The following is a 15,012-nucleotide window of genomic DNA, read 5'->3' on the forward strand; positions in this document are numbered from 1 at the left end:
GCATGTATGCTCTTCCCACGAAAGCACAACTTCTAACAAAGCTCAATGAAGATGGTGAGTTTATATTTGAATGATTATTTAAATCTTTAATACCTTTTCTTAAGCATGTTGAAACTTTTTATATGTACTTTGAATATGAAATCAAATTTCACTAGTTAAGTTTGTTAAATGGTCATGTAGCTGATTTGAACTAGTATTACTTAAAGTTCTAAACTGATCTACAAGGAAGTCTATTATTCAAAGTATCTTTTTTACTCTTTGTAATTAGCATATTGTCTCGTCTGATCAGAGAATACATGGGGTTAATGTTCTCTTCCCTTTTATATATTAATTTCTGGTCAAAAATTACATGTTTGCAAATGATTTTTTTGATTCTTTTGTTTTATGAATTTTGTAGTGCCATAAGTTACTCGAACTACACTGGACTAGCCTGAAGTCTCCGGGAAAAAAAGTGATTGCGTTTGGTTTAATATTGTGCCTGTAGAACATACATTTGATACTGTAGTTCTTCTTATGCAGGTACTTAAAGTTTATCAACATCCAATAACTAATATGCAAAAATCATGCATGACCCTTACTTGAATTCTTTAGAAGGAAATCTAGGTACATGGGCACTCAGGTTGTTGAAAGAGAAATCATGACCCTAATGTCCTTTTTATAGCTAATTGTTTAATATGGTTTGATGAATGATTTTATAGGGCCTGGGGTACTTGACTGTTACTATCTCGAATTCTGGTTTTCTGTGATGTTTATTTGATTTTATGTTGCCTGCTAATTCATTGACAAAAAAGTTTAGAGTTTTTTAAATAGTAGATTATAGTAAATATAATTACTAGCCTTTTTCAAAAGATTTATGTAAATGATCATGATGCTTTGATGATTCGGGGATAGTCTAGGGTAGAGGTCTATGCCTCTTTTGCTTCAAAAGGTCATGGGTTTGAAATTCAAAAATTCGCATTGGGGTAGTAGCCAACTTTAACAACTTGGTGTGCCTATCATAAATATAGATGCTTTTAATAATGATGTTTTTTCAAACAATGATTTGACGGGCTATGATAAATTAAGAACTTCTGTATGTTCTTCTGGTATGATTCCCAATCATATGTTATTAAATTGTATGCTTATGTGGCACAATTCTGTTTTAGCTTATCTGTCCTATATAAGATTTTTATAATATGTGAATGTTGGCATTTGGATGCAGCTCCTGAGGTGGTTGAGAAGCTTGGTGATAGTGCACTATCCAGGCTCAAGATGTTGTACACTCAAGCAAAAGACCTTTCTGAAAGTGAAGTGAGGTATGCATGTTGTACAAACAGATGCACAGTTATTGTTTCTATAGTTCAAAAGACGGGGGGCCTTTTGTAAACGTGAGTGTCTAGGTTGACCGTAATATTACTTAAACTTGTTTGAAGTATCTGGCATCCTACTTACTTTCCATCTTAGTGATTCTCGTGACCTTTATATATGATACATAAGTAAATGTTACTTACATCCATGCAGTATTGCCACTCAGTTGATTAGTCAGATGGATACTCTACTACCCTCCGAACCTCCAGGGCAACAACGAAGAAGAGTAGATGGGTTATATAAGTTATAGAATTTTATTAATTGGATGTTGTCTTGTAGACTAATAATATATGTGTATATATGAGGATGGTTGCTTGGTTTGGTGGTAAGATGTTTGTGATCAGCATATTCCTTTTTTTTAAAAAAAATCTACTTATAGCTGTTTTCTTTTATAAACTGTTGTCTGTCCTAGTTACTCGTAAACATATACTATAAAGAACATGAAATGTTAAACCTTTCTATTCTTCTTAAATTTCTTGTTTAAGTACTTGTTTAATGAAAGATATATCATGTGAGGCTGTTTATGTTTCTGGTGTATATTATTAAAGAGTTTTGATTGTATAAAGTTTTTTGGGTCTAGTTCCACTGCAGAAGATAACGAGCAAAAAAAGAAAAGAATAAAGGGAGATTAAGATATATCAAGAGTTTCCCCTTCGATGCGGAACCACCTGGATGCCCTTGCATGTTTAAAGGGTGAACAAGTATGCATTGCCTTGTGTAATCTAGCGCAAATATGTCTGTAAATATCACACAGTGTACTGTATCACTATTATTGTATGGTTTATTTACTTTACAATACAGAGACTATTACTACAATCTTTAGCCGAAATCCTAATTTTATTTCTGTTTGAAGCAGTTAAGTATATTGTTTTAGGTAGCAACTAGGGTCAGGCTAGAGGATGCAGATAAAGATGATTGGTTCATTGTTAAAGTAATTCATTTTGATAGAGAGTCAAAAGAGTAAGCTTACTTTTACAGTTCTACCAATGGGGCTCAATAAATGTAATTTAAGTTTTAACTTCCGTTTTCCCGTTAGTGCTTCCTGCCAATGACACAATTGCACATGAATTGCAAAATGATGCCTAATAGGGGAAAATCTCCTTGCACGGTAGGTTTTCTGTGGTTCCGTATTTTACATGACTATCATGTCCTTTTTCTTGTTAGCCCCCGTTGATATATATATTTGCGATACTTATGGTTATTCTTGTACACTTCTAGACTGTAATTATAACTTCAACTGGTATAAATATGTATATTTTTGCCAAACTAAATAATAATGGTAGACTTGTTGCAGTCCATTTCAATACCTTGTAAGTGAACTGGTATAGTGATAAAATGTTCAAATTTTACTTATATATATGTGTTTAAGTCCAGAAGTTTGACCTCAAATTTAACATGCATAGTATGCATTATTTAATGTATACTTATATAGAGCAACCTTAAACCTAATCAATTATGGCACTAGTGTTGCTGAAGCTGTCCAGTTAATGGCCAAACATAAAATTCTGAGTGTGCCAGTTGTTCATATTGATGCAGCAAAAAATGCTAGCTAGATGGAGAGATACATTGGCATCATTGAGTTTGCAGGCATTGTTGTATGTATATATGCATCAGGTATGTAAAATAGTAGTTGTTATAGAATATAGAAGTATAATACTTTTGCATGGGGTATATATATAGGGTATTGTATGACCTAACCTTTGTTTCTTTCTCATTTCAGTTGTAACAACTATATATTTGTTGATGAATGCATAAGTGTCAACTTCTCGGCAGCTACTAGCGGGAAGTGGATTAAGTTTTGGGATGTAGATTAGTTGGTTGTATTGGTTAAATTTATTGTGATTTATGTAGATTGTAAATTGGTTATGAATGTAGTTGAGATTATGAAATTTGGAATGCATTAGATTAATGTAATATATTTTCAAATTTTGCAGTCAATTTTACACTTTATAATATTAGTTTTTCATTTTTCTTCCTGGTAAATTGTTACAGTAGCTTCATAAAGTGTTAGAGTAGGTTGTTCAAAGTATTACCCCAGGTACAAATTTGATGCTAGCACTGTGGGACCCACATGCCACGTCACCACTACGGAACCTACATGCCACGTCACCACTGTGGGCCCCACTGGTGGGCCCCATTTTTTTTGAAAATTCTGAGTTCAAAGGTAACATACATATTGTGATACTATAGACATAGATTAATGTTACCTTTGACGGCTATTGTAACACAAAAGTGAATGTTACACCAGGGCAAAAGTAATGTTACCTTAGGGGCCAAAGGTAACTCGAAAAAAAGCAGCTTAATTTTTATATTACCTTAGGCCTTTTTCTGGCTGTGGTAACACTTTTTTGGGCCTGTTGTAACATTTTCTTGGTGTTGTTGTAGGCCATTTATGGTGTAGTGTTGAAAGCGAAGCATGGTATGTCTGATTCATGCTTCTCTGATGTTCTATTACTAATCGGGTCTATGCTCCCGGAAGGCAACAATATTCCTTCTTCCTTTATTATACCGTGGTGAGAGAGATGAGGATGAGACTACATATCGCATATGTAAGGCTTCTAGATGGAAATGAGAGGAACTAGAAGGGGTCCTTGCTAAGGTTTTATGGTATTTTTCGTTGATAACGAGATTAAGAAATTTATTCAGTACACCGCACATTGCAAAAGAAATGACTTGGCATGAGACTGGGAGACAAAAGGAAGGTAAAATGAGAGACCAGGAACCTTCGATTTGCTTTATCTGCTGATGGTTTCAATCCCTTTCATGGAAACAGTACTGATCACTCAAGTTGGCCTGTTTTGCTATCAATTTACAATCTTCCTCCCTACCTTTGTATGGAGAGAAGATATATTATGCCATATTTATTGATATCATGACCAACTGAGGCAGGAAATGATATCGATGTGTACCTTCAACCAATTATAGAAGGTTTACAGGAGGTGTGGCGAGGGAAACAAGTGTACGACGCATATAAGGAAGAATCTTTCATACTTTGGGGCATTTTATTATGGACAATAAGTGATTATCCATCCTTAGGGAACTTGTCAGGACACATCATTAAAGGTTATAATTCTTGTACTGTATGCATTGATCAAACAAAAGCTACCAAGCTTGTTAATTACCGCCAGACGGTGATCATGAGGCATCAGAGGTGATTGCCCCATCATCATCCGTATAGAAAGCAAAAATCAGCTTTTGATAACACGATAGAGAAGGAGGATGCTCCTATTCCGTTAACTAGAGAGCAAGTTTTTCAAAGAGTACAACATCTGAGGGGTGATGTCTTTGGTAAGACACAACGCCCACTTCGATGGAAGAAAGGTGAAGCTCGACCCATATGGAAGAAGGTTTTTATATTCTTCCAACTCGAGTATTGGAAGTTTTTTCCAGTCAGGCATGTCCTCGATATGATGCACATCGATAAAAATATATGTGAAGCTTTGCTTGGAACTTTTCTAAATATTCCGGGAAAGAAAAAAGATCGGGAGTCTGTCCGTCTTGACATGGCTGAAATGGGAATAAGAACAGAGTTGAGGCCAAAAAATCCCGTAAAGAAAGAGAAGGCGTCGTTGGCGTGATGGAACTTATTACATGCTGAAAAAAACTGTTTACTCATCCTTTCTTAAAATGAAGTTACCGGATGGATTTTGTTCAAATATCAAGAATCTGGTAAATATGGAAAATCTACGACTTGGTGGAATGAAATCGCATGATTATCACACAATATTGCATCATTTGCTTCCAATTTCAATTCGATCAGTACTGTAAAAAGAAGTCAGGTGCACAATTATTAAGTTTTGTCTCTTCTTCAAGGAAATTTGCAGTAAAGTCATCAATATAGATAAACTAGAAAAAATCCAATCTCAGTTGGTGGAAATATAATGCTAGCTTGAAAAACACTTCCCTCCCTTATTCTTTGATGTGATGATCCATCTCTCAATTCATCTTGTGAGAGACGTTAAACTTTGTGGGCCAATATTCCTACGTTGGATGTATCCTTTCGAAAGATACATGAAGGCGTTTAAGGGATATATACGGAATCCATCTCATCCTGAAGGATGTATTGTCGAGGCATATGTTGTCGAAGAGGCCGTCGAGTGTTTGGTAAATTTTGAAGAAGCTACCATAGGATTGACGCGAAATCCTAGGCAAGAGCAGAATGCTGGCAGACACCCTTATCTGGTGCAACTATGATAAAGCCAATCAATTACGACTTGCACCTGGCACATTTGTGTTTTTTAATGACATAAGCCCATATTTTGAGTAAGCTATTATTGAAATATGTGTGTGTGTTATATTCTTATTTTGTGCATTTTGATTGATATATAAAATCCGTGGAATTTACTCGCAGGGAGCATATGGCATATTTGATGACGAGATTAAAACACCATGAAAATGACGATGTCTGGCTAAAAAATAATCAAAATGATACATTCCCCACATGGTTCACGAAAAAGGTATGATTTTTATTTGGTTTTAACATTATATGTAGGCCTAATTAATATGCTCACAATAATTAGTCATACTCAAAGATGTTAATTTAACAAATCTAGAACTCCACACTATCAGTTTCTACATATTTCAAATTCAGTAATTAGTAATTTTCCTCGGATGCATATTATATTTTTGATACATTAAAAAGAGAATGATTATCACACAAGAGAAGAATGCAGTAAAATACCTCTCTAAACCTCTATTTTTTAATAGTACTGCCACTAAAATGCTCTGCTTCTGCAACTAAAAGTTCAGACAGAAAATAAGGGGAAATATAAAAACCAATAGATCTATAATCAAAAAATAAGTAAAAAGATGCCTCAATACTTTTATATTTTTATAGTAGCATGAAGAAAATTTAGTTCATTTAAAAAAGGTGAAAATATGAATAGCTATGTCCATCATGATAATTAAATATTAAATACTATAAATATAGAAATAATCCAATATGTTTTTTCTCACTAAAACGTAATGAACCTCTCTTTTATTATTTCACTTATAAAATTGTATAATAATTTAACTTTCCTGCTGTGGCTAAAATTAATAAATTTGTATACATTAATAATTTGGTTTGCACAATATATGTGCAAGGCCTGATTACCCACACTATTGTGAAAATTAATAACCTTTTAAGTTAAATTTATACTTTATCAAAATAATTTATATAATTACATTTTGAAACACCATATAAAATTGAAACCATAATATTTCACTCCCTGGTAATATGAAATAATTAGTTTTAAACAATTTTTTTTGGATAGATTGAATCAGAATTGTTGGACGAACACAATACTATAACTGATGAGATAAGGTGGATGGTAGAAGGCCCGAACAAGATTGTGCCTACATTTAGCGGATATAAAATCAACGGTGTTACTTATAGCATGAATGAGCGTGATGATAAACAACAAGTTCAATGCAGTGATGTTTGTGTGGTTGCAGATACAATGCTTGTACAGGGTAAGGATAAGAATATTGAACATACTTCGCACACCTACTACGGAGTTATAACAAATATCTGGGAGTTAGACTATAACAACTTTCGAGTTCCTGTATTTCGTTGTAATTGGGTAGATATAAACAAAGCGGTTAAGGTAGATAACTTGGGATTTACACTGGTTAATTTAAATAAATTAGGCTTTATAAATGATCCTTTTGTGCTAGGTAAACATGTTAAGCAAGTATGTTACATTGAGGATCCTCTTGAAAAAAACTGGTCTGTTATGTTTAAATTACCGGAAAAGAACTACTATGACCACTGTGATGATGAAAATGATTAATCGGTAGAAATAGAACTTGATAATGAGTTACATGTGCCAACCTTCCAGAATGATGACGAACATGATGAGGAAAAAGCTAGTTATATGAGGGATTAAGAAGAATGGATCCAACTTTCATGATGGTAATAAATTACATTTGTTTTAAATTTGAAGAAGAGTACACATGTTTGCCTTTTATTACTATTTATTCACAATAATTTCTTCTTAATTTCTTAAATGATTCTATTTGTTGAATTATATATTTTTCAGTTAATATGTGTCATTTATGATTACTGTCTTAATATGCATGTATTTATGAGTTTTATAAATTTTAATATATCTTAATTATTTGGACTTTTCCCTGTATTTGGTTTCAAGTAATTATACTAGGTATACATTAATAGTGTCATGAACCGTGTTCCTTTAATATTTGTTAATGTTTAAATTTTTATTTTGATTTCAGTGAATGATCCAATTTTTGAGCTTCATTTGAAACTACTTAAGGGGAAGAAAATTTAGGCCATTTAATGATGATGGAACCTGTAGGGTTTACTGATGATGTTGATCAAGTTGAGATGATGTTGATCAAGCTGAGGTAGAAGAAATTTTAATAGTTTGGCCAATTTGGGTGGACACCACGGTTTGATCACTTTCTTGTTTTCCTAGTTGGTGCTTTGTATTCTACTGTAATATGCTTCTCTGCCAACATAATGTTATGTTTTGTGTAGGCATTAGGATTAGTTTGTTTATTTCTCGATTCATGGATTAACTTGTAAATTTGTGTAAGTATTTAGTTTGTTTGATGAATGCAATATCTCCATTATTTACTCTCTTTAAAGAAATGCAACAGCATTTTGCAGCTGTTGTGTACTTTAAAGAGAGTAAAAATGGACATGTATGCTCTTATCGCCAAACTTAGAATTTAAAAGTTGAAACCATGATGAATATAAGTTAATTGTGATTTTGATGGATTGTAAACTCACTACTAGAAAAACGTCAATAGACATCGGCTAAAAACCGATGTGTATGAATAAAAAAATCTGATGTCTTCGTGGGTGATGTTAAAGACCCCCCATTTAACATCAGTTTTAAACTAATGTGAAAGGGGACATATAACATCGATTTTTAATATGAAACCGATATATATATCTTGATGTTAAATTTATAATGCACATCTATAAAATATATTACTATAATATGATATTTTAATCAATTTAAACATATGCTGGATACGCAATAATTTTGCCTCTAACCAATATAATTTAGTTAAAACTGATGTTACTAATATCTTTGACATTGGTTTTTATAATAAAATGATGTTAGTAATAGTTTTAACATCAGTTTTATTAAACAACTGATTTCTATAGTAGATGAAACTGATGTCTATCAATATAATTAACATCACTAGTTTGTATACAAACGTTGTCTAATGTACTCTTTATCATCGGTTTTTTAATCTAAAATCTTTGTCTACTATGGTATTTAACAACTGTTTTTCTACATGAACTGATGTATATACACTACGAAAACTGAAGGTATTATGTTAAATTAACATCATTTTTCAGTGAAATAAACATTGCACATTTTAAAAATATAGATGCCAAAAAAATTGTCAAAAGAAGAAACTATTAAAATCAAACTCCAATTATCATTATCAAATCAAGCCGATCAAATCCTATAACGATTAAAAAACTAAAACTTATAATTCTCGTACCTATGCCCATAATACCATTCATACTTCTATGTAATAAATGACAATTGATTATATACATATCATTTGCCAACTAAACTAGTAAAAGGAAATGTTGGCCTCAAGTTGTACAGACCGTTGAACTGCAAAAGCCAAGCCTTTGGCCGGTCTATACTTGGTCTATAAGGGACTGGACCACCAAATTTTGTGTATAAGCCAAGTCTTCGGATCAGAAAAGGAACAGTACTGGACAGGTGATCACTGTTCTGCAAAAAAATCCAAACCAACAGATATCAAGAGGTGACTCAAACTTTGAAACATTCTTTTGATTTTTCATAATTATTGTTGTTCTTGGCTTTAAGTGTGTAAGTTTCTGGTAATTCTTAAAGAAGCATCACAATCAATCCCCATTCGTATGAAATTAATCATAAGTAAGATGTAAGTTGATGGGCACAGGGTTGCCATTCACCCCAAATGGATCTAAGTTGTCCCTAAATTTGTTTTAAAGAATCATCATCAAGGTAACTTATATTACCAAAAACATATATCTGAGAGTTGACAATTTAATCTCTAGATTTAAGCTCAATTATACATGCTTCTTCAGAAAGTATGATAACAAGTAACACATAGTCATGTACCTTAAAGATCTTTCAAAAAGAAATGGAGGCTGTGGAATAATAGAGAAATGGGAATGAAGGTCACTTAATGAAATATTAGCAATATTTACTCCATCGACCAAAATATGACCTTTGGAAAATTGATTAAGGCGAAATAACATATTTAAAATGCTTGAGTTTCCAGCACCTGTTCTGCCAACAATTCCATTCTGATCAATAACAAACAAATGAGATGTTATCTTTGAGAGAACTGATAATGGGAAGCCCAAAGAAGGATTAGTTTAATTGTGTGTTTAGGAATTCATGGTAAAGAGTATTTTTACTGGGAATAGAGATAAGAAAAGAAGAATAATATAGATACATTCATGAACAGAGACAAGAAAAGACGAATAATATAGATTTTGTTTGCAACTTGCTATCCCGGCACTATGAAGTATGAAACTTGCTCAACCTATAACATATATTTTGATTCCAATACAGTTTAGAAATTAAGAATTTGTGGATTACAAACATTATCAAAGTGTTGTGTTTATCAGTGTTACGTAGTAGAGAGCTGCAAAAGATTTTGTTGCATACTACCAAACGGGAATAAATAATTTATGTGTGTGTGCAACAGAGAAGAAGGTCAAAAGATGACTAGAAGTAACCTGGGAACTAGGCTCTTTATATCCTCCACTCATGGAGGTCAAATGGGAAGTAAGGTTTCTCCGAAGTTCTTTTGGAGAAGGTCCTATGCCAGCAAGACCGGCTTGAATTAGTCCAATTTGTGCCAGATGCATTGGAGTATAAGGCATAGACATTGCAAGATGAAAGCCAAGTGTAGAAGAAGGGCCAGCTCGTGATTGAAGGATCTGCGTCAAATTGAACATATTTTAAGAATAAGTTGTAGTTGACATAAATTAATGCATCAATCAACGCCAAAATGACTTAGGGTGTGTCACGTGTGCTAGTGTTGTTGCTCTTACATCTTTTGTTAGAAGCCCTTCAATGTTAAAATCCAGCCGAAGATTAACTGTTGCAAGCTTCATGGAGAGAAACTGATGCAAATTAAGAACATAAAAAAGCAGATATTAGTTTCTATTTTTGTAATCAAAGATTACATGATGTGAAACAATAACCCGCACTATAACATATACAATTATTAGTGTAGATGCATGCAAACTTTCACTACACCATAGATAGCCTATAGCAACATCAAGAAAATGTTACAATAGGTCCAAAAAAATGTTACCACAACCAAAAAAAGCCTAAAGGTAACATAAAAATTAAGTTGCTTTTTTTCGAGTTACCTTTGACCCCCAAGGTAACATTCCTTTTACCCTGCTGCAACCTTGAATTTTGTGTTACAATAGGTTTCAAAGGTAACATTAATGTATGTATATAGTATCACAGTATACATGTTACCTTTGCGCTAAAAATTTGCAAAAAAAAAATGGGCCCCACTTGTAAGGCCACTGTGGGCCCCACATGTGGGTCACCAAATCATTATACCAATTTTTTCCCTACTATAATAGCTTTTTAATAATTTGTATTATATTATATTAATTTGTTTGTAATATTGAAGTACCTACTCGAACATATTTCTCAAAAAAAAATTGACATGATTTGTTTGTAAATTGAACATGCCATAAACCTCTTTTTCATACAAGTCAATGAAATAAACAATTCAAATCACCAAACTTCAAATCGGTACAAACCCCCGCCAAATACTATTTCCGTTTTCACACAATCACCATCAACTCCACATAATCCAAAAAATAGGTACATAGTCTATAATTTAGGATGATATCAACTAAAATTTGACGATCAGTTTGACAATAATTTAGGAAGGAACGAGCTATTCTGATCTGATCCTGCTCATCATTATTTTCTGATTCAGAGAATAAGGTAGCATCCTGTTTAGCCACTACAGGAAATGAATCAGTGAATGTGAATCCTAAGTAAAAGAGTGCACTGGAATCAATTAAAAACTAGATATATGAGACTGAAAGAAAAATCCAGGATATAACTAAAGCAATTAACTGCCATTTGCACAATAAACACGTGGTACTGACAAACCAAAAATTTACAATAATATGCATATTCAGAATTATGTAGAAAGTGAGTGACATGTATCAAAGTTTGCATGATCATAACCTGATCACCAAACAAAGTATCTTTAAGTGAAAGTGTAAGGTTACGAGTTTCCTTGTACGAATCAGTTGGCATCTTGATGTAAAATAGACCTACAATCAATGTTATGAGATCATTACAAGTCTTAAAGGGGGTGAAGAAACAGAGAAAACAATTTCCTACCATCAAAGCATTGCGGAATTTGTATCTTTAGAGTTACTGGCATAAGGACAAAGTTGTGGATCCAAAACTTGTTCATTCGCAGTATACAGGGGACGTGCCAAGTTGGAAGGCTTCAAAGTGAAGGCAGAAATTAATACTGACCAAAACAATGGAAGACCTGGCACAAAACAAATTAGAGTCTGATTTAATAGCTTTCAGAACCCAGCCTACACTGACTAGTCCATATTCAAGTCATCTGTAAAATAGGTATTAGAAAATTAAGGCAAGAGGGGTAAAAATAGAGTAAGCTGGCTTACTGTTAGCATCCAAGTGGCATTTTTAACTTCGCGAGGATTGGATTACATGTATTGATGGTTGAATGTACATCTGAGTACATGTCCACTTTATGGTCATCTCGTAGATGTGAAACCAGAAAGGGAACAGTGCCAATTACAGCACATTCTGATCCAGCATATGGGCAACTGTATGGTTTAAAACTGTATCCTTCTTCGTGTTTAAGTTTGCTGTCATATGGAAATATCTCCGGACATCCTAGTGTGTAATACTTACAAAGAAGTTGAAGCAATTCTGCTACATTCTCCTGAGCCAGGCACCTGATATATCCCAGTTCTTGTCTACAAGTGGGACATCGATTATGAACCTGCACTTTACAGGTTAAACAGAAACAAAGTGTAACCGTTGTGACACTATAAGGATGCATTCTATGGCGAATGGTAAATCACTAGTACTGCCAACATTTGAGTGGAAGATAAATCATAAACACTTGTAAGTGAAACAGCAGTAAATTGAGTGGCTAAAGTGGCAGAAAAAATTAGAGCAACTTGCCTCTTCCATGCATGTGAATCTTAATCATACATGCACTCGTATACTCACTGAGCAGTCCAATTCTCAGTCCACAACATAGGTTTATTGGAACCAATACACAAAGGCAACATTCCGCAAATCCCAGCTTTAGAAATCCAATAAACAGGTAATACATAAAACAGAATGCACAACACCGCAACCAAGGAAAATGCAACTTTTCACATTAAAAAACAAACCCGAAGTCCCCATTGCAATTAAATAAAGATTAGTCTAAACAACCAGTTAGCATTATCCACTTCTATATCAATATAAAACAATCCAAATTTAACAAAAATAATCTTTCGATATAAAAATAAAACTTTAGAATTTAAAATACTGATAAAATTACTGAATAACCTGACAGAAGTAGTAGAATTATCAGAAACTCGAGGCTGTAGTGCTGATAAACTGCAAAAGCAACGACCTTTTTTACCATAATCACCAAACAACTCAGCCTTTTTCAAGAAATCCCTCTGAATTCTACAAGAACTTATAAAATCACAAGCAAAATCAGCAAAACAATAGACACAATATACATACAAATACAGGAAATATGAATGTATATGTGTAAAAAAAGAGGGGTAAGGAATAGTAGAAGTACATGAGTGGGGAAGTAGTGGAGAGATTTAGAAAGTGGGAGAGATTTGAAGTGCGGCTCATCCTTCTTCGATTCTTAAGCAAACCCCAAGATTTTGGTTTTTAGAGTTTACAATTCTCAGTCCACAGCAGTGCCTTCCATTGCATATTTCTATCTGAAAGTTGAAAGTTCCAAGAATTAGCACTAATTTATACAAGGCACTTGGAATAAAATATTGCCCCGAGTCTGATACTTCTTAAACATGTCCGTGTTTAAACACTACTCTAACAAAGAATATTTCATATTTTGCTACTTCACATCACTGTACTTAATGCTTTCTTCAGACCTTAAGATAATAGCAAACATCACAAAGTCATATTCAAGTAATTACAGATTAGCTTTGTGAAAGTAATTCAAAGCACATTGTTAATTTGCAACATAAGACAATCGGAAAGTACATTAGCTCTGTAGAAAAATACCATTTGCCACATTACTACTGCAGCAGAAATGCATAATCTAGAAATCTGTAACAGACACATGTTCAGTACCTGACAATATTTCCTGTTACATCTCTTTTAGTAAAGAAATTTCTCTAATAACAGTGCTTGGCACTCCTTCATCTTCCTGCTCTAGTTAAATCTTCTTTAAAGCAATGGTTTCATTTGTGACGTGGTCAGGATCCTTATAAACTACTCCATATGTTCCTTCACCAATCTTCTCAACTTTTTCATACTGCAATTTTTAAAAATTCCGGTAAATATAGAAAGAGAATATTAACGAGTACAACAAGATGGATTCTAATTAAACTTTACAAATGATAGACTTACAAGTTCTGAGTACCTTTACTTGGCTAGCCGATTCTGCTTCCTCGGCCTCTAAGAAAGTTCTTAAAATCACAAGATCTGCAAAGGCTTTTCCCAGGTCTTCAGCAATCTGATAGGTCTAAAGAATAGAGGAAAAGAGAAATACAGACCTACTGAGAGTAAAATGAATGCATTTTTACCAAAGTGAATGCTTGTTCTGTGCTCACTCCCTATGCTTGGTATTGAGAAACTTCTGCAGAAAAGTGATTCAATAGATCCCTCCCTCTTAGGCATAGAATATCCACCTGGGAATGATCAATTGTGAGCAACAAATGTTACTTAAAATTCAAAACTTCAATTTGAAACTTAAAATTCTAAAAACAAACTAATATATCGATATGCATAAAAACAGTGTAGCATACACACAAAATCAGAGAGATGAGGAGAGGTAGTATATACATATACACACAAAATGAGAGAGAGAGAGAGAGAGAAGAACCGCAAAAGGATATGACCCAAAATTCGCAGTAAATAAAAAATCCCCAATTCCAATTTAAAAACCTAATTTTGTTTGAAATTCGAATCTGTGAGATTTTATCGATATAAACCCCTAGCTCGAATATTCAATATGCGAGGTAATCAATCTGTGAGGATGACTATATTCGATTCAATTGAAAGCTTAGAGAGGGAGAGACCATGTGAGAGGAGAGAGCGACCGAGAGAGAGAGGGAGATTCTGGAAGCCGAGAGAGGGAAATTTTGACTTTGTCTGCGAAATTACTGCTTCTCCAAATATTTTAAGTCGAGCCCAACATTTTTAATTTCACTTTATTTTTATTTTTTTATAAATTTTTAAATTTAAATACTGTTTAAATTTTTTATTAATAAAAAATGTAAGTTATTATATAGTACAGTTTATAAAATTAAACAAAAAATATAATTTATCAATCTTAGCTAATTTTAATATTATTAATTTATTATATTACCAAAATAAATTAATTTTGAAGTCATATAATTATATAAATTTTATTTTTTGTAAAATTTTATTTTTTTATCCATTAACACCCTATTGTAACATAATATGTTAC

The 15,012-nt window shown here is 33.2% G+C and overlaps 1 protein-coding gene across 15 annotated transcripts; it reads right to left on the bottom strand.

Annotated features, from left to right (window-relative positions):
* Window positions 1-8,724: 8,724 nt before the first annotated feature.
* Window positions 8,725-14,698, bottom strand: LOC141670376 (uncharacterized). Of its 15 annotated transcripts, XM_074476188.1 has the most exons (14): window positions 14,425-14,689; window positions 14,126-14,230; window positions 13,950-14,024; window positions 13,671-13,854; window positions 13,147-13,297; window positions 12,903-13,034; window positions 12,528-12,651; window positions 11,999-12,342; window positions 11,703-11,859; window positions 11,544-11,632; window positions 10,373-10,444; window positions 10,055-10,258; window positions 9,429-9,616; window positions 8,725-9,051 (listed from the first exon to the last, which is right to left on the bottom strand). In XM_074476188.1, the coding sequence occupies exons 9-14, from the start codon at window positions 11,776-11,778 to the stop codon at window positions 8,874-8,876; spliced, it is 807 nt and encodes a 268-aa protein (XP_074332289.1). In that variant the 5' UTR covers window positions 11,779-11,859; window positions 11,999-12,342; window positions 12,528-12,651; window positions 12,903-13,034; window positions 13,147-13,297; window positions 13,671-13,854; window positions 13,950-14,024; window positions 14,126-14,230; window positions 14,425-14,689; the 3' UTR covers window positions 8,725-8,873. The 15 variants fall into 15 exon arrangements, with proteins under 15 accessions (XP_074332289.1, XP_074332292.1, XP_074332281.1 ...); XM_074476191.1 differs by lacking the exon at window positions 12,528-12,651; XM_074476180.1 differs by having other exon boundaries at window positions 11,999-13,034; window positions 14,621-14,698.
* Window positions 14,699-15,012: the final 314 nt, after the last annotated feature.

This window comes from Apium graveolens, chromosome 7 (assembly GCF_009905375.1).
Source record: "Apium graveolens cultivar Ventura chromosome 7, ASM990537v1, whole genome shotgun sequence".
NCBI lineage: Eukaryota > Viridiplantae > Streptophyta > Magnoliopsida > Apiales > Apiaceae > Apium > Apium graveolens.

Excerpts from the sequence above, each read along its gene's own strand:
- LOC141670376 (XM_074476180.1), bottom strand. The coding sequence starts at position 11,778 with ATGAACAAGTTTTGGATCCACAACTTTGTCCTTATGCCAGTAACTCTA. Across the intron at positions 10,445-11,543 it reads ATACTTTGTTTGGTGATCAG|TTTCTCTCCATGAAGCTTGC; the intron begins GTTATGATCATG and ends AATTTGCATCAG. Across the intron at positions 10,259-10,372 it reads AAGGGCTTCTAACAAAAGAT|ATCCTTCAATCACGAGCTGG; the intron begins GTAAGAGCAACA and ends AATTTGACGCAG.